Source organism: Phyllostomus discolor, chromosome 2, assembly GCF_004126475.2.
Source record: "Phyllostomus discolor isolate MPI-MPIP mPhyDis1 chromosome 2, mPhyDis1.pri.v3, whole genome shotgun sequence".
Taxonomy (NCBI): Eukaryota; Metazoa; Chordata; class Mammalia; order Chiroptera; family Phyllostomidae; genus Phyllostomus; species Phyllostomus discolor.
Window position 1 is genome coordinate 49,087,876 of NC_040904.2, and position 19,863 is coordinate 49,107,738.

Sequence of the window (19,863 nt, forward strand, 5' to 3'; positions counted from 1 at the left end):
GACCAATTTTAGTATGAACTCTCCTAACTATTCTGAAAGCTTAATATTATAGAGTGCAAGAAATCATCCAGTTCAAATTCAACACTTTTTCAGTTGAGGATACTGTGGTGAAATGAGAGATCATATGGCTCATTTATTTCTGCATTTTGGTGGCAGAACCAGCACTGGACACCCAGATTAACTGTCACCTGCTCGGTCTCCACCCACCCTCTTCTCTGAACTCACATGGCTTGTTTTGTCCCTGCCTCTGCCATGACCCTTCTATTGCAGCACTCGCCTCACTTTATGTTTTTCATTTGCTTACATGTATTTTTCCCACTCTACTTTGAATTCCATGAAGATTAAAGCCTTAGTCATTTTTTAATACCTCCCTAAAACCACTACTGAGTAGCCGCTCAGAAACTGACTGAAGAATTCATTCATGAATGGCCAGAGCTTCACTACATTACCTTCCCTGGGACTGTTAATTTTCTCTGTTTACAGCGTGCAGGTTGCACTGAGGTGTCTCTCAAGATAATTGTGCAGTTACGTATGATCGTCAAATGTTTCAAGACCATAAAAGAACTTAATAAATGCCAACCATGATTACAACCCTTTGAAACAATGGGATATATGATTTACAAATGGAAAAAGATGAGACATAGCAGGTAATCCTTCTTGCCTGGTTCTCATTTCTATCTCCACCCACCATCATATAGTGATTCAGAGGTAAAAACATTGACTTGGGAAAAGCAAAGAGGATTTAAGTGGGGTCTAGATAAAATTTCCAGGACACATGCCATCACCCTGTCATCAACGGGGAAAGCACCTAAATCTGACAGGAGGGGCCGAGGGCAAGAGTTCGCAGACAGATCAAAGGTACCCAATTCACTTCTGAAGTGGAGACTTAGATGAAGAAGGCAGTTGATCGGCCATCCCAGAGCAGAAGTCACTTTAGGACAAGAACTGAAAAAGTTGTCCAGCTCTACTGTATCCTTGACCTCCTTGTGGTGACCTACGTTTGGAGGGCTAGACTCATCTCATTCACCTTTTCTTCCCTGCCCCGCCCCCCACCCCTGGTACATCACATAAAGTGGCCAGAAAAAAACATGTGTTGTATGTGGACTGAACGGAGCATTCACATTTCCTCCTCATTAATGTGTGTCAGGAAAATAGAGGGCAGGAACATTTTGTTTGGTTACTTTTCTTGTGAGCCCTTAACAAGATCTCTGAAGGAAGAGGTGACTCATTAAGCCAACTTTTCACACGGCTGATGTCATCGTCCATTGCACAGCGAGGCAGAATCAATGATCAGATTGTTCCAGACCTGACGTCGTCTGGCCTCAGAGGTCAGCAGTGGGCACAGAAAACACTGTGATTTACCAGGGGGGAGGAGAACTGGGGGAGCTCTGACAGCATGAGTCTGCAGCTCAGCCCAGCAGTGAGCTCAGAAGTGTTTGATGCTGCTTGTCTCCATGCGTCAGAAGAAATCAATCAGGTTCAAAACAAAACGAGCCCTTATGTCTCACATTGGAAACATTGAATTACCTGGGAATGGAGGACTTGTGGGTGGGCCGTGGGACTATGTGGCGGGGCCACTTTACATCACAGGCCTCTTGGCAGGAGCCAGAGAAGGCCTGTAACCAGGGGCGTGGTCTGACTTATGGCTTAGGGTTTTTTGCCAAATGGCTCCGGTTTCCCCAAAGTTCTGGACATTCAACAGTTCAATTTTCTCCCACTTCTCAGCCATACTATTGCCAGTCACCTCAGAATTTTAATCTTTTGGCATAAAGGACTGGTGAGGTGGCCCCCTTACCTCCTTTCTTGACCGTTGTTAGAGAGTTGTTTGCTGTGGCTCTTACATGAAATAATTCAGCATTTGTGCTGCAGTTAAAATTCATAGGTATAAATTATTAAAGGGTAGTGACTCCATGGCTTCTCCCCAGCTGAGTAAGTGCCAAAAAAAGTGCTATGTCCACAGACTGCATTAAACTAAAACTTCCTTGTCAAACAATTTATATTCGGGGCTCTGAAAGAAGCATGCTACATATCCAAAAGTACCCCTCTGTCTTGTGTCAGTTGTTTTTTTCTCAAGAGGAAATTCAAGTTCAAGGTTCTTTCTGTTCAGAGGGAGAAGGAAATGAGTCCTGACCAGAACCTTCTTTCCTTTTGTGAGTCTCAAGAAAGCAGTACTTGGCTCACTGAATTTGCTCAAAAAATGGGGCTGATCTAATTGAATTATGCAACCCATATTCATCACATCTCAGATGAGAAGGGTGACTGTGCCTTTACACAGAATTCAGCAGGATAATAAAAGAGAGAGGAAATGTAGATTTTATCAAATTACCCATTTTTCTTCACATGAATGCATTATTTATTACTGGACATGTCTGGAAGCATGGCTGAGAGAGCAAACCACCCGGTGCTTTGTTCTCCCCTCCTGTCAAAAGACTGTGCTTCTGTCCCAGATGTGGACACTCTGAGTTCACCAATTACAGTCCCTGCATTTCCCCACCTTCAAAGTGGACATCATACTCCATGCTCAGAATCCCTCCAGGACTTCCCATTGGTGTGTGAACAAGCTGCGTGTGATAAACATTCAGTGCACTCATGTCAGTGAAAATAAGTGCTTTGTAGAACTCCAGACTTTTTACACAAGGGCCGCAGAGTCACAAGACAAGTGGTAGTTCCCCAAGAGCTATAAATGGGGAGTCCTAGAGTTGAAGTCATAACAATGGGGCTAGATAGCCTGGGCTTCCTCAAGCACCTGCGGTACAGTGGAGTGAGTTAGAAAAGGCAGTCCTCTGGCCAGGCACGGCTCTGCAGGTCCACAGCCTGGGGCGCAAGCACCACCTCTGCCGAAAAACCAAAAGGCAGCCCTTCCTCTCTAGTGGACGCTGACCTGAGCCAAGATTCCCTCGCCCACAAGCCAGGCCTTCTCACATCCCTCAAAGTCTGTAACCAGGGAGTGAGTCATCCTTCTGGTCTCTGAGCCTCAGCTTCCTCCCAGGGGGACCCATGGAACTGGACAGTGACTTCAATGGCCTCCTTCACGCCGTCAGTCCTAAAAGCCACAAAGCTTCCAGTGGGTTCTTCTAGCACACAGACTATAATTTTTGAGCTCAAGTTTTAAAATTCCCCTGATGACACTCCCTAGTTATTTGAATGAAAATATGTATATGGTTTGATGTGGAACGGATTGAAAATATTAATGCGGCCCTGGCTGGCGTAGCTCAGTGGATTGAGTGTGGGCTGGGAACCAAAGTGTCCCAGGTTCGATTCCCAGCCAGGGTACATGCCTGGGTTGCAGGCCATAACCCCCAGCAACCGCACATTGATGTTTCTCTCTCTCTCTCTATCTCCCTCCCTTCCCTCTCTAAAAAAATAAATAAATAAAACCTTAAAAAAAGAAAATATTAATGCTTTCCTGTATGTATGATGTCTCAGATGTAAAACAATATTGGTAACCCACCAAACAGGAATAACTCCTCCGTTGTCAGCAAAAGGCACAAGATACGATCGACCAAAAGGACGCTGATGGAGGCCTTCACCCACTTTCTGTGGGGCTGACTGTCAGAATCGGTGCCGAAGCCCCTGCCTCTCCCAGAGCTCCCAGAGCTCCCAGAGCACCCAGGAAGTGGGACTGCAAGAAGCCAAAGGCTGTTTTCTTTGTTGATGCCTTGTTGCCAGAAAACAGAAATTAGATCCTTGCCCAGATCTTCCTATCAGCAGATCTGAGTGCCAGCAAACACTTCTCAGCCAGACAGCAAACAAATAGCAATCTACTTTTTCAAAGCTCAGGAACTTTTATAGCCTTAAAACTGGGTTTAACATTTTAAAACCGCATGCACCTATAATGAACCCATTCACGAGTCTCAAGATGTTTGTAGAAGTGACTGTGGTTGTATTTGTGAATAAATCCCGAGTCAGTTTGGTTTTTGTTTTTTATGGCTTTGTTTTGGACGGAGAGCAAGAGGGAGGGCTTTCGGAAGCCAGCACAACCCGTTACATCACCCACAGAGAAGACTAAAGCCCAGAAAGGAAGAGAGCAGCTCCAGGTCACACAGCAGGCATATTTGATGGGGCTGGGACTATAATCCAATGCTCTTTTCCACTCTCCACAATGAAAATGCAACTAGAAGGTTGGGCGGAAAACAGCTCGTAAATCACCGTGACTCATGTTTTCAGTCTCAAAGGATGAGTGCTCTTACCACTAACTATGATGATAAGTGGCAGAAAGTAAATGTGGTATTTAGGAAAATGTTTGATTTGCTGCTTTTCTGAAAGGCTATGACCTCTACCACCGCCTGCCCAGCGCAGAGGCAAGTGATCTCCCACGGGCTAGGGGAGAGGGTTCCTTTAGGCCAGAACAGCTCAGCCCCATGCCAAAGGATGACTTCGCAGTATCTTCCTTAGCCTTGCACCACGGACCAGACCCTGTCTGCATGAACACCTCTGTTTGCCAACCATTTCTGTTTCTCCAAAAGCTGATGTCCCACCTCCCTTGCAGCCTCAGAGCGCTTGCTGAGAACACTAGTCAGAGCCCAGTGCTGTCCCTGTGTTGTCCCCAAAAGATCCTGTGGGCCCACAGAACCATTACCTGAAGAAACTCAAACATTTGGGAGAATAAAAACAAATGCCAGGTATTAAAATAAGCCTCCCTTTATTAAACAAATCAGACACGAGAACAAGTCCACATGCTGGACAGCAGCAAAGAGGAGGGGCCACAAAACTCTATGCAGATGAAGACTGAAATCCACCAGGAATCCTATTTTTCTTAGGAGTAAAATGCTCCTTCTTACCCAAGACCTCCACTCTCAGATGATGGGCCCAATTCAGGCTTCAAGATTTTTTTCTTCAAAGTCAGTGCGGTGAAGAGTCATTGAAACCCCCAAACAACCTTTTCAACTGACAGGCATCCTTTCTGTAGCACTGCGGAGGGTGAATCGAAGCTTCCAGTGTAAGTTTGTTCTCCGGTGAAAACACCAGAGCCCAAAATCCCATCAAGGCCTTGGAAAGGCCGGGCCGCTCCATCTCATATAGTACTCATCAGAGCAGTTCCTGCTCAGTGCCTGGGGCCCTTCCGCCCAGTGATGCAGCAGGCAGTGCAGGCCCTGCAGCCACCAGGCACTGCAGACTCAAACTCACAGCCATCAGCACCGTGAGAGGGGGTGGCAGAGCCAGAGAGGCCTTGTGAGACCCAATCATGCACTAGCGTTAGAACAACAGCATGCATGGGAGTGTAGTTTTTCCCCAAATGGATTTACTCTTTCTGCTTGAGCTTTTGGGTCTGCAGCCGATGCAGAGTGTGTGTGTGTGTGTGTGTGTGTGTGTGTGTGTGTGTTGGGGAGGGGGTGACTGAGTTATGAGAGATGAATGAACTGATGGAAAAACCAAGACATACAGACAGACAAAGTGAGGCAAAGCAAGCATCCTTAGGAACAGAAGGGAGATGTGGTGACACGTATTAACCTGTTAATTTATACCACGGCTCTGTACAAAAATAAAAAGGTTCTCATAAGATTAACAATTTAAATAAATATCTGATAGAACACTTTCTCATTTTCATAGCTCATCTTTCGGGTTAATATGCAGTTCACGCTTCCCTTGTTCTTCTTGATCCAGGATTGCGATCACTTCATCAGCCTGTATTCGCTCCTGCAAAAAAGGCAATTGGCACATTTTTGTCACAAGCATCACAATCAGTCCCAGTGGCAGATGCTTCCCAAACACTTCCAGGCATCCATCTGTATGTGGAATGAATGCTAAATCCAGTTAAGGATGGAACCTCACCTCATCCCTACACAAGTGCCTTCTCCTGACTTCCCCATGTCCAAAGCAATTACTTTCTAAGATCTCTCTATTGCCAAGAAGTCTCATATACTCAGCTCCTCACTACCCTTTCTATGCTGTGGTCCTATAGATGTTTCCAAGTCAGTTTCCAGTTCAGTCTTCCAGCTGAATTCACTGTTTCCTTCTACTCTGTTCCTTTTCACAAGTTCTGTCTCTCAGTGAAGACCACCGCTGCTCAACCACCTGCCCCTAAAAGCCTGACCTTGGTTTCTTGGATCTGATGAATCAATCACCTAGTCCTTTCTTTCCTGCTTCCCATGTCTGTCCCTTTCTTTTCTGTGCACATTACTGTCGCCTTAGCTTACAGTCCTGCACAGGACTTCCCAAACTTGGTGCCACTGACGTTTTGGACTAGATAATTCCTTGCTGTACGAGGGCTGTCCTGTGTGCATTGTAGGATGTCTAGGAGCAACCCTGGCCAGTAGCACCTCCCTGAAAGTTGTGACAACCAAAAACATCTCTGGACATTGTCCAATGTGCCATAGGAGGAAAATAGCTTCTGCTTGAAAACCAAGGCTTTAGACTGTCGTCATCTCTCAACTCAATTGCTACAACAATTCCAAATTGATCTGTTCCACACCCTGCTCCCACATGCTTCTAATGGATCCCCTCCATACACACACACACACACACACACACAACCCTCCACCCCCACCCCCATTATCTTGTCACTTTCCTGCTCACTGCCCACAACCTTGACAAGCATTCCTATTGCTTGAAGTTCCAGGTCCAATCTTCTTGGTGTGCTTATAAGGAGCTGTCTGTTTACACCATTCTCTCTTTTCAGCTCCCCTGTCCCCTCTCACCTCATCTTACACTCCAACTTCCTAACTCACCTCAAGGTCTCTGAATCCAGCACTCTCAGAAGAATTCCTCAGGTCTAGTCTAGGTTAAATGCCCCTCCAGATGTTCCCATTATATCCCGTGCTTTTTCTCACCCCCTACATCAATCAGCAGGCCGAGTCGTTCTATCTCCAAACTGCATCTCAAACCTTACCCAGTTTTTCACCTTCTCACAAACTAATTTAGTCTGCAACATGTTAGCTAAAGTTATTCTGTTACCCTTTCCAATCCTGTAACTCTCCAGGAGTGGGGGAGACCAGGTGGATAGGGCACAGAGCTTCCCCCACCCCACGCACCCAGGTAGAGTACAATCCATATTCCCTAACGAGCCTGTGGGGTCTAGACCCTGCCTCCTTTCACACTACTCTCCGGCTTGCTCAGTGCATTCTGGCTACACTGCTTTTCTTCGTTTCCTGACCACTCTGAAGCACCCTCTTGTCCCTGGGTCTTTCTCATGTGTTCTCCACCTAGAATTCTCTTCCCAAGGCCTTTATCGTAGTAGTTGACTTCTTCTCGTCACTCAGGTAGCAACTCGAGTGTCTTCAGTCTGGAGGGCCCTCAGAGTGCCTCTCCTTCCTTGATGCTCTCAAATCAGTGAACTTCTCCTCTTGCCCGTGCCACATATCCGAAAATCTCTCAATGGTTTACTTGTATTTATTTGTTGTCTGTCTTCTTCCACGAGAAGGCGAGTGCCATGAACACAGGAATCCTGTCGTTTTCGGTCATGGCTGTATTTCCAGTGAGCAGAAAAGCTACTGACATTGAGCAAGGCCTCCACTCTGTTCGATGGATGAGTGTGACGTGAAGAAAGGGCTTGCTCTGTCTGCACTGTCTCTCCCTAAGGAAACTGTGCTCATCCTCTCAGACTCACGTCAAACCTCATCTCCTCCATAAAGCCTTTCCAGGTTTGCTGTTTATGTACCCCTACGCACCATGCCTTTGCCTCCAAGAATTCTTACCAAACCGTGCTGTGTGTTTCAATCACTCAGGTGTCTGGCTTAACACTCCACTTCGACTTTAAGTTCCTTGAAAATTGGGGTTATGTCTTATCTAGTTCTTATCCCCTACAGGTAGTCCCTGGCACAGTGCCTCACACTGTATGTTATGAAAATAACTATTTTGCAACTTGAAAACAAAGCCCCTTTTATTCAAGAGCGTGTATGAAAATGATCTAAAGACAACTAAAAGGACCCAATATACTAAATAACAGAAATCCAAATTGCTGTTGTGATGCCCACATAAAATGCTTGCCTAACAAACTGATGTACACACACCAGTCCCCGCCGCCCCCCGCCCCGCCCCCAGCCCCATGGACCGCCACACCAGACTGCTGCAGCATCTCTCCGGAGAGGAAAGAAGTGCGAGAGCTGGAACTCTACATGCAAGAAACTGAAGCTTCCAAGATTGGGCCTCTTTAAGAGTTTATGGTGCAAAATACTCCTTAAGAATTTTAAATGCCTTTAAAATAATCTGTAACAATCATGGAAATGGCCAGCTCTGATGATTTACTGATAGGCTGACTTCGTTTGCTCAGGGATTCAATCTGAGAAGAGGTACCGAATTCAGGGACTTTCTAACTTTGCTGCACATTAGAATCACCTGGGGAACTCTGAAAACTCCTGATGTCCAGGTCACGCCCCATATCAGTTAAACCAGAATGCCTGGGAGTGGGAGCCTGATGTCAGTAGTTTGGAAAGTTCCCCAGGTTCCAACGAGGATCAAATCTGGGAATCAAATAACAGGCTGAATTTTCTGGTAGTAGTTGAGAGTCTCTGGTCATTTTGGCCTGTGGCCACTAGATGTCGCTACTGCCCAGACTGGAGACATTTCCCAATACTTGCCCTTCACAGGAGGGGCGTTTGCATTGATGTTCCCTGGTTAAGAAAGAGGAAAGAGAACTTTTTTGTTAGTTCATTTTGATAGAAAATATGTTGGAAGAGAGGGTTAAGGTACGCAATAATACACAGATTAACTCTTTGCTGCACTGAACACTAGGAGAAAATAGTAAGGCAGTCTTTCAACCAGTTATCTTCACTGCTAAGGAACTCTGTTCCTTAGTATAGAGTTTTGTGGGGGCCCCGCTGGCCTTGGAGGTGGGAAGCACAGGAAAGGAAGGAGCTACAGATGAAGGAGCTTGCTCGGAACTCAGCAGTTCTCAGAACTCTCTGTGCTCTGCTCCTTCACTCAGGACCTTTCTTTTCTCTTTCTGGGCCTCGCTGTCATCTTCTCTTTTAGCACTGAGCTTTGCTATGTCTTTCTTGATTCGCAAACAGAACTCACACTGCCTTCTTCTCACCGTCTATTTCCCGGTCGACTCTCCAAGCGCCTCCTGGTCAGGGACTATGCTTTGCTCCCCCTCGAGCTCCAGGGCCTGCCTAGCAGAGTTTTCTAGGCACAACGGTGGTTCTGCTGTAAACATTTGGTAAGTGTACAAAAGAATGCTGAGGGAATGTGTGAGTTAGGTTTGATGGTAAAAGCATATGAGAAGCTGAATTAATAATTTTAAACAGTTTCTAATCCAATTTGATTCAATTTAGGATTCTAAAGAGGAAAATTGGATGGAGTGCCATTTTAAAGACTGGAATTCCTTGGCTTCATCAACATTTGGGGCTGGAGAAGACTTCACGTTATCCAGTTGAGGCCTTGCTGTGAAGTTGCCACTTCAGTTTTTGCCTTCCCTGCCAAGCTGCTGCTGAGCTTTCGACTGGAGCCAGTAGTGACGAGGAGCTCACTACTTCCAAAACAGAGACTTCCACCAAACAGTGGCGATGATTTGTAAGTTATTCTGTATGCCCCGATTTTTCTTATAGGAAATTCTGTCCATTGGTCTTAACCCACTCCTCTGCAGCCTCGCAGGTAGAGACTGCAACCACTGCCCAAGGGCAAGATCATGGTCTCTTACTCAGGCTAAAGTGTCCTCAGCTACTTCCCATATAATCAGAACAATATGTTACTATTTAAGATTTAATTTGATTGTAATATATACTAATGAACTTTCAGGTTCCCTCACCTCTTGTACATGTTTCATAAATTAGTGCTGCTTTTAATGATTTGTTGAGAAAACAAATCACTCTTCCTCGTAACCTGTAGAAAGTGGTTCCTTTCTTCTGATGCTACAGTTTTCAATAAAGGTCAAGGCTAATTAAGGACTGCCAACTACCACTGAAGCATCGACTTCCGCAAACATTCCCTTACTCGAGCCTGTGTGATTAAGAGTTGCCTTCATGGTCCCTCTTCTCTCCCTCATCCTCAGACTACGAACATTACATATCAGGAAAATGTATTTGTTCTTGAGTGAAGAAACAGTGTCAGAAACAAGAGAGAAAGGGTTCTATAAAAGCTATAAAATATTTTTTGTCAGTTTGTTTTCCATGATCTCTGAAGCATTATGAATCAACCTAAGAGGATTTTTCAGAGAAATCAGTTCATGAAGCAGGTCGGCGGGGCATCGAATCAGCCTTCTGCATGGGTCAGAGACTCACCAGTTCTCTGTAAAGTGGGTCCAGGGTGAACCACAGAGCCACAGCACACCTCTGGCCCCTGGTGACTGCCTTCACCCCATGCGGGTTCTCCCCTCCCGACGAGAAGCTGATCATACGGCCACACTTTGGTTTGATGGAGGCCTGAGAAAAAAGTGAAAATTCAACTCTCAATTCCTGTGTCACAAACATCTCTACAACCCCCATTCTTTATCCTTCTGCAGGGTTATTTGGGTCAAGTTTTGAATCAAAGAATGGAATCCTGAGGTTGAAGAAGACATAGATTATTTCAATCTGCTCATCTGGAAAACAAGGTTAAGGTCAAAATAATATCTAACTCAGAAAATGAAATTATCCAGGTAACATGACCAGCCCAGTCCATGGCAGGGAGTGACTGCTCAGTACCCGCTGTGTTGGCAGCTGACATACCCCGAGAAGCCCAGGCTCTCCCCTTCGCTTTACTTCTCTAACTTTGGAACTAACATGGCATCTCGCCTATGTAGATGTGCATTCACTATCAGTGGAAGGGCAAAAATAAATTAAGTGGACACCTAGAATGCTGGTTAATTTTTATTATTGATCCAGGTTGTGGTTCCATGGGTGTATGTACCCTTTCTAATTCCTTACTCATATATTTAGGGTTTATGAACTTTTCATAATACAAAGATTTTAAGAAGTCAGGTCTAATCCCATACGATCACTGAATTCCTGTTACAATATTCCTGCTGGTGATCTTCAGCCAGTGCTTTAACACCTCCAGTCCTGAGAACACACTGCCTCTCAGGGTGACCCACTGCCTGGCTCCCAGGGCTCTGAAATGGTTGACAGTCCTCCCAAGCTTGTGCGTCATTCAGACGGAGCTGTCCAGGAACGTGTAGGTAGAGGGTAGGAGGGAAGGGACGTGGCTGGGGTGGAGCTGAGCCAGGGCATTAGATCAAACAAGGAGGCTTTCCAAACCGAGCAAGCTTAAGTGATGGATGTGGGTCTTGCTTGCATGTCGAAAGAAATGTCTAAATGTAAGTAAACTTTTCTTTCTTGGGAAACACAGACACTTGACTCATTCCATACATAGTAGATCTTGGAAAAGTAAAAGCAAAAAAGTGGTACTAACCATTCTTTTTGGTAAGATGGGCCCATTCTAACTAGCTAGTTTCTGAATTGATTTGAGTTCATAGATGCCCTTTAGAAGACTCTTTGGTTTCCTTTACCATAAAATTGGAAGGCTAAGTGTTTTCAAAAACAGTTTCGGGGGAACTATTTGGGAAGTGGCCTGAAGTCCTTGGCTGCCTCTTAGCATAAGGACTCCCAGACTGTGTGGCCTACATGTAGAAGGCTGGAATTGAAGGTAGGTGGAAGGATCCAAAAGTCTGAGACCCAGGCAGGTGTGAGTATGTGTGTGTGTGTGTGTGTGTGTGTGTGTGTGTGTGTGTGTTAAAGGAAAGAGCAGAGGTCAGTCGGTTCCTGGTTATTCTTTTATTCATAGTAATTGAGGAGGAGTGATTTTTCACTAGAGACTGTTGAATGAAAACATTGTTTAAATCAGGTTTATCTTTTACTTTGCGGGGTAAGAATTTTAAAATAGTTACACCTTTATATGAAAAGGATGTAACTATTAAAGTGAAGTATTATCTGTTTTCGCATCATTAAAAAGCAGAACTCCAGTTAACTAACTTATCTGTGGAATCAAATGAACAAAATAAACTGATAAGCAATATAGAAACAGACTCATAGATACAGAGAAAAAACTGACAGCCGCCAGAGGGGAGGGTGGTGGTGCAGTGTTGGAGTAAAACAGTAAAACAAAAAGCCCTCGTAGACTCTGACAACAGTATGGTGATTACCAGAGGGACATGGGTTGGGGGTATAGAAGAGGGTAAAGGGGGGATGAATGGTGGTGGAACAAGACTTGACATAGGTCAGTGAACACACAATACAATATACAGATGATGTGCTGTAGAACTGTACACCCAAGAAGCCTATATAATTTTAAGCCAATGTCACCCCAATAAATCCAATAATAATATTTTGAAAATAAAAATGAAATCCCTCAATTCTAAAAAAAGAATTCCAGTTAACTTGCATTCAACAATTAATGAATTATTTCTTCATACATAATATTACAGGCATCAATTACCTTCAAACACTGAGCATTTCCAAATTTGGCCACTAGGTGGAGTAGAAGCAAAGAAATATTTTTGACCACCTGTAAATTTCCGACTGTGAGAGTTGCAAGCATTTTTGAATCCCGGTTTCAGTGTTAGCAGAGCTCAGAACTCCTTTCTGCCCAGAGGCTCTTCTTTGAAAAGGGAGAATTTTGTATAGCGACTTGAAATTCCAACCCACACCACCAATGTTGATCTAACTACTTCCATGTTAGTATTTAAGGTTTTTACCAAAAAGTATAGGCACATAGCCTTTTAAATATACATTATTGTATTAAAATGTATAGAATGTTTTTCTTAATTATAACAGTTTTAATCAGAATCTCCACAGGACTTCCTTTTCTGCAGTAACATACAGTTTTGGAATATCGTCTGCTTACATTCCAGTGGTATGTCATGAGTATTATATGGCTGTTTCACTATTAAGAAAAGGTGCAAAAATATGAGGAGAAAACCAGGAAACCAAGAAAATGTTGTGGAAATAGCTTATATAATACAAAATCTTTGCAGTTTATTACATGCATGTTCCAACTACTTAGATTTTGTATGGAGGAAAGAGGGATCTCATAATCTATTTAGGATTCAATTATCTCCTCCATAGGAAAACCTGCCTTTCTATACTAAGTGTCTCCCTTGGATTAAAGACCAGAGGACACTGCCCCTGTGGTCTATAAATGCTCTGTAAGCTGGTTTCAAAAGGCATCAGTTTGCTTAGAAAGATGGTGGTTGAACTTAACTTTTGAGTTTTACCTGTGAAGGAATTTTTAGAATCTCATCCAAAACATGTCATATGAACACACACACAAACTTATGTGTATGTGAATGTGTAAATATCTATTTTCAGGGTTTACTTGCAATCACAATCATACACACATACACACATTCACACATATATACACACAAATATACATACATGCACACATATACAATAATTTTGAGAACTAGGGGTCTGGAGGCCAATGATCAATCCAAACATGTACAACCCTAGGTTACTTGAAAGTCACTCTGTGGAATCATTTGACTTGTCCTAGGGTTCGGTGACTTAGGAATTAGTGTTTTTATGTTTCCACCAGATTATTTGACAAATGGTCAGAAGACTACGTTTCTGGTTCCGGGTCCAACTGAACTTGCTACATGGGGATTAGGGAAAGCTTAATATTTCTAGTCTTTAATTTACCCATCTTTAAAATGAACTGCAAGATTTTTATTGGTGGTTTCACTTCTCACCTTTTACGATGTATAAATTTACTGAACCTCTTTGCACCTCTTGAATTCTCAAGCTCAGAAATATTTGAAATCCAACAGTCTCAGTCTTTAGAAAGTGGCAAGACTGAGATGAAAGATAGTAAATAAATGTGCAAGAAGAGGTTTACTTACAGTCACAGTCTTGGCATCCATTTCAGTGAATATGAATTCCCCTCCTTCAAAGTCGTCGTTCATGTACAGGAGAGCACTAGAAGAAGAAGGGGGGTCATTTGTACTATTACCTGGTGACAGCATGACCACAGAACGCTGAAGATTGGTGATGAACTGACCAGAATGATCAGTGAGTTTCTTTTGAACTAGACGTTGAAATAACTGATCCTCCTAACCCTCAAAAGTAAGATCACATGGAGTTTGGATCATATCCTTGAAGTATTTATTCCATTTATGTTACATTTTTAATAATAGTTTACAGCTCATCTTGTACTTGACTTCCTTCGAACAATACCTAACTGGGTTTAATCTAGCCCTTTGAATCTTGCCCCTACTAATTCTCTTTTTCCCCTTCATACCAGTAACTCTAAACAACGTATTTTTTACCTAACTAGCTGGAGAGCTCCAAGGGGTGTAGTATCCTAGCCTTGAGGATAGGGGACGCTCAATAACTATTTCTGTATAGAGAGAGCATGGAATAATAATCACCCACTATTATCTAGACATGGTGACTCTTGACTCCTGACTCTTCTCTTTACACACTTAAATATCGCACAATAAGAGAAAACATTCTTCTCTCCTGAGTTTCCAGTTTCTAGTTTATAAAATGCAGACATAGATAAGTGATGTGATAAGATTCCTATGCATAAAAGATATGTTTTAGTGAAAGCTAAGTGATCATAAATTATATATATATATATATAAACTTTATATTAAAACAAAATGGACATTTTGTGGAATAGGAGACAAAAAGCATGCATGGATTCCTAGGATAAACATATGAGATGATGAAGTCACTTCTCAGTTGTAACAGCTGCTTCAAAAGATCATTTGAGAATCTCTGCTTTGTAGAGGTGAACATGATGACAAGCAAAAAGGTCGGCTTTCTATATATTTTTTGTTTTTTTAAAGATTTTATTTATTTATTTTTAGGGAGGGGGAAGGGAGAGGGGAGAAAGAGAGAGAGAGAGAGAGAGAGAGAGAGAGAGAGAAACATCAATGTGCGGTTGCTGGGGGTTATGGCCTGCAACCCAGGAATGTACCCTAGCTGGGAATCGAACCTGGGACACTTTGGTTCCCAGCCCGTGCTCAATCCACTGAGCTACGCCAGCTAGGGCTAAAGGTCAGCTTTCTATATTCCAAGGGTTTTTGAAAACTGTTGGGCAAGGGCTTGGCACTGAAGCAGGTGCTGGCTGTACCTATAGTCCCGGAACGTGTAAGCAGGAGGCTCCTTCCAGCATTCATTGGCCTCTGGATCCAACAGGCAATTGTCAGCATGGATGGGATGACTGAGGTCATTTCTTCTATCCTGTTGACCTGCCAGGAAAGGGACAGGAGAGAATGAGAGGGGGGCACTGACCTCCAACAGCAGCCCTTGTGCCCTTGCAAATTAGAGGAGACAGAAAGCCCAGCAGAACAGATGAAAGAACACTGGGCAAGCAGTCAAAAAGACTCTGTCCTGCTTTGCTATGAGCTTGATGTAAAACTGTGAGCAAGTCACACCTGCTGCTTCAGCTATAAAAGTTACTGATATAAATAGACATATAGACATTCCGTGCATTTCGTGGGTTGCAGTTCATGTGGAGCAGTAATAGAAGGAGGAGGGAATGAAAATGTAAAACAAAAAAAAAATGAGGTCTGAGTTAGCTGAGACTTTCCCAAGTGTCAAAGTCTCACCCTGTGACATTTTCCTTCCCTTTCTAGTCAGGAGGGTAGAGAAGAGAAGATCTAGGGAAGAAATGATGACAGCAGGGAGTGAGCAGGGGAGGTCTCTGGCTTTTTAAAACATTTTTTTCAACGATTCCTTTCCCATTACCACTGGACGCTGTGGATGGAATAGGACACTGGAAGCCCCATGTGCCTAGTGCCCTAGGGCAGAAAAGCATTTTTCTGTGAGACTTTAGAAAGTAGAAATTGATCTGAAAGGGAAACTAGGCAGACCAATGGTATTTAGGGGTGAAAATGAAACATGGGAGGGAAGGGAAAATAAGAGTAAGTTTCTTTTGTTTTAGAAATGTAGAACTCTTCTAAACCACTCATCTGTCATGTAATAGAGATTTGCTTTCTTTCTTATCTCCCTGTGGATAGAAGGAAAAGAGGTCAGACTCTAGAACCTCACCAGACAGGGCTGTTCGGCAGACCATGTGTGTATAGGAAAAATACAGGGTTGAGTTCAGCATGAAGTAGGATTCTACAATCTTCCGAGCCTTCTCGCTGATGTCATAAAACAGACGGGCGCTCTTCAGTGGGACTCGGCCTTCATAACCAAACTGAAGAAAAAGGAGAACGTTAGCCACCATGGGTTCGATTGGGGAGCTTGAGAAAAACAGATGCTAGGTTTCACTAAGCCAGTATACAATGGCCATCTCTGTACTGACTGGTGGGAATACTGCTACATGCTTGTGAATCTGGGTTATAAAAACGAACCATTGAAATAAGCCTTCCTAATCACTGAGAGAACATGAGAAGCTGATCACTCTTTTCTCTCATAACCCTTCCTCATTCCTTTCTAAGGATGCTGCTTGCAATACAGAATAATTACTTTTTAGGGTATGTTTTCACCATGGGCTCATGAGCTCCTTGAGAGGAGGGTGACAGGGCAAGAGCCATATGTTATTGTCCAGGTACAAATTTAGGAAACATTAATGTTTATCAAACATTAGTTTGATAAATTGATGATTGAACGGAGGAATGAAGGAAGAATTAAAAACAATGCAGGTGCCATTTCATATGTGATCCCTTCAACTGTCCTGATAAAACTATATTCTAATCAGCACTGCACGCTAATCGCTTGCACCACTGGAGCTCCAGATAAAACTACTATATTCTGAGCTCTTTCTTGTGTCCGCCATTCACAGAAGGTCCTGGATTGGCACTTAGGAACCTGAACCCCAATCCAGGTGAGACTTTACTTTGAGTGCTTTCAGGACAGTTGCGCCTTCGAACTTCTCATTGGGTGTGTGGGGTGAAGTTTTTCCTCTGTATCCATCACCGACAAGCATGATTCCCTGGAAGCACAATACAAGAAGATGTTTTCTTAATGACAACTACAAACTCACCAGGTCTCCCTGTCTGCCTCGATTGCCAGAAAGCTAAGAACCAAAGTCGATACTCAGAACCATCCCCATTTTGTTCCAGGATTGTGGTATCATTCGTTTTTTCCAGTCAAAAGGGACACAGTTATTTAATTTTTACTATAAAACACTACCACTTTTGCAGACATACATTGTGTATTACTGATGAAAATAATGGGACTTTCTCAGCAACTTTATATGGCAGATAGGGCACATGCTGGATGGTTGCTGTCCTGGGAATGAAGCCACTGACTATTTCAGATCCACTAGCTATACCCAGATCTGGGAGAAGCTAAAGTCTTCTCAAACCAAAGGCTGTGAAAGTGCCTCCACAACCAATGTCCTCCTCCTAAAGAAGGAACATTCCAGGCCTGGCTCTCTGGCTCCCGGCTCACACCAGGCCAGCACAGCCAGGCCCCCACCCTCCCCGGGCCTCACACTGGCCACACTGTGCAGCTCCCGGCACTGTTCTTCTGACAGGACGTTGTCCAGGAGAACCCGCTGCGTCCCATTCAGCTGCTCCGAGTTGTAGACGAACGTGATGTTCTCATAGAGCAGAGGGCCACCTGAAGGGACAGAGCACATTGTCTTCTCTGTTACCTCTGTCCCCAAGGAGTGAAGCACAGAACATCCAACAGCTTGCGATGTGAAGTTCAGGAGAGTCCTTTTCCTTATAAATATTTAGGAATGCTAAGACAAATGGCAAATTGGAATTTGATAAACAGAATATGGATTCATGAAAAAGGCAGCTGTTTGTCTGACTACCAGGTGTTTCCAAAATGTCATGATAATGTATTACACTTGTGCAGTATCTTGGGCTTGATAAACTAGCTTTTTATTTGATTACAGTGATGATCCAGCAAAACAGACTGGGCATCTCACAAGATTCTTCTCTGGGAAGGCTTTCCAGAATTCTCTTGATAATTGAACCCACCCTTCTCTACAGCCCTTGGTTCCTCCTGCTGCTATACCACCACAGGCAATTACTTGATCACATGTCTGTGTTCCCAGACACAAACATCTCAGCTTCAAGGGTCTGAGAGCAATGCCTTCACTGGGAAATACAGGTAGTGAATGCACACCATCAGAACAGTCACACCCAAGTCACCCAACTCCTTCCTGCTCTTCTTTCTGCCACTTCCCGACTCTATGGTCTTGCTTTTGGAATATTTGTTCTATCCTGCTCTGTGGGCATACCTTCATATGACTTTCTTTGTACAGATGGTCTCCTGTAGGCAACTGCCCTCGCCCTGGAGACAGTCCACAACTATATGAAATTAGCCCCACACAGCCTCTTCAGAGATTGATGCAGGTGGGCTGTGTTTTAGGTGGTGAAATTAAAAATCTAGACCAGGCAGGTCTTTTCTTCACCAGAAGTAGGATCAAAAAGAATGAAACCTCTGATGGTGAGGAAATCTTCAGACTCAAAAAGTGTAACCATCTTGAACCAGAAAAGTGAACAGAAAGTAAAAAACACTGTTTTTCTACTCTTTCCAATATTCCTAAAGGACCTGGTATGTGCCCTCAGTGACAACAGCTCACTGTGGAGGGAGTGGTGGAGAGGGCTCAGCTACTCCCTTCCTCCCCACAGTCAAGCTATGGTCACAAACACACTGGTCTAAGACATGTCAGCTGAAGGAAGACAAGACTATTGACATTAACATCTATTCTGCGGTTGTAAAATAGGTTAGTCAAATCAGGGAGCAGCACTAAGTGTTCATGAGCCTAGTTAGGACAGAAGAGTCACTGCAGACCACAATTAATGGAACACTAAAACAACAAGGCAGCGTTTCTCAGTCTTGAGCAACATATGGTTATTTGTTAAAACAAAAGTTGCCTAAGGAACTGTGGTGTTGACAAATTATTTGTACTGTAATTTTACTTCCATATTTCCAATGATAAAATAAAAAATACAGTATTTATTTTTATGGTTTCAAACAACTATAATACCAAAACCAATTTATAAGATTAAATAAAAGCAAGACCATAAACCACCTAAATTAAAATTAGTAATATTAATGAAATGATCACCGTTGTTTTGTGGAAACTAATACGCTACGTTCCACATGAATTTCCTGTTAACTAATCTGGCCTGCGTTCTTCAAGCCAGTACTCCTCTGCTGCTCTTGGTGGGTGATGACTCGTTCATTCTACCACAGCGTTTCTCGGCTGAAACTACCGCACACTCTTAGTGTACCACGATGGATTTTGACTTTCATCTGCTCCATTATTTACAAATTTATACTACTTTGTTTCATCCATTTATCTAATTTTTACTGTATTTTTTTCCATTACCATTTAGTTCCCTTATCCCCACCCCCCACAATCACCACACTGTGGTCCAAGTCCATGAGTCTTTTTTTCTTTTTGCTCAATCCCTCCACCCTTTTCTCTCCCCTGCCTTACCTGTCATCCTGCTCTCTATCTGTGAGCCTGTCTCCATTTTGTTTGTTCATTAGACTCCGCATTAATTCAGTTTGTTCATTAGACTCCACATACGAGTGAAATCACATGGTATTTGTCTTTCTCTGACTAGCTCATTCCACTTAGCATAATGTTCTTCGGGTCTGTCTGTACTGATACTATCCTCAACTACTGAATATTATTAAGTGCTGCCAATGTGATGGTAACTGTACCCATACCCACTGAGGTTTGCAACCTCATGGCAGTGTTTGGTTATAGGTGGTTATTCATATGACCCACTAGTTGCCCCTCAATATTTTAAATTGTCATTGAAATTTATGAATATGGAATTTCTTGGAGTTTGGGAATATACCAATAAGCTCCCAGTGAGTACCAAATCTTGGATGAATAGAAAAAGCATTTTTTCTGCAGTTCAATGTTTCTCAAACATTTTCCTACAGAAAAGTTTTTGATGAAAAAAGAGTTTCTTAATTAAATGTGTTTGGGAAGTACTGGGTTAAACACAATTTAGGAGGGCTTCTTAGAATAGGCATTATGAACATTCTAAGTATCAATATAATATATAGAAGTTTTCACCCTTAATTCAGCACAATATTCTTCCTTCCTTCCTTCCCTGCTTCCTTCCCTCCTTCC

At 43.3% G+C, this 19,863-nt stretch overlaps 1 protein-coding gene across 1 annotated transcript in view; it reads right to left on the reverse strand.

Moving 5' to 3' along the window:
* Window positions 1–4,623: 4,623 nt before the first annotated feature.
* P3H2 (prolyl 3-hydroxylase 2) overlaps window positions 4,624–19,863 on the reverse strand; it is a 153,288-nt gene continuing 138,048 nt past the window's right edge. Inside the window, exons 9-15 of the mRNA XM_028505186.2 lie at window positions 17,245–17,372; window positions 16,645–16,740; window positions 15,852–16,002; window positions 14,932–15,049; window positions 13,694–13,769; window positions 10,158–10,298; window positions 4,624–5,637 (exon numbers count right to left, since the gene is read on the reverse strand). Of these exons, the coding sequence (XP_028360987.1) occupies window positions 5,545–5,637; window positions 10,158–10,298; window positions 13,694–13,769; window positions 14,932–15,049; window positions 15,852–16,002; window positions 16,645–16,740; window positions 17,245–17,372 (803 nt within the window). The 3' untranslated portion in view covers window positions 4,624–5,544. The remainder of the gene's footprint in view (window positions 5,638–10,157; window positions 10,299–13,693; window positions 13,770–14,931; window positions 15,050–15,851; window positions 16,003–16,644; window positions 16,741–17,244; window positions 17,373–19,863) is intronic.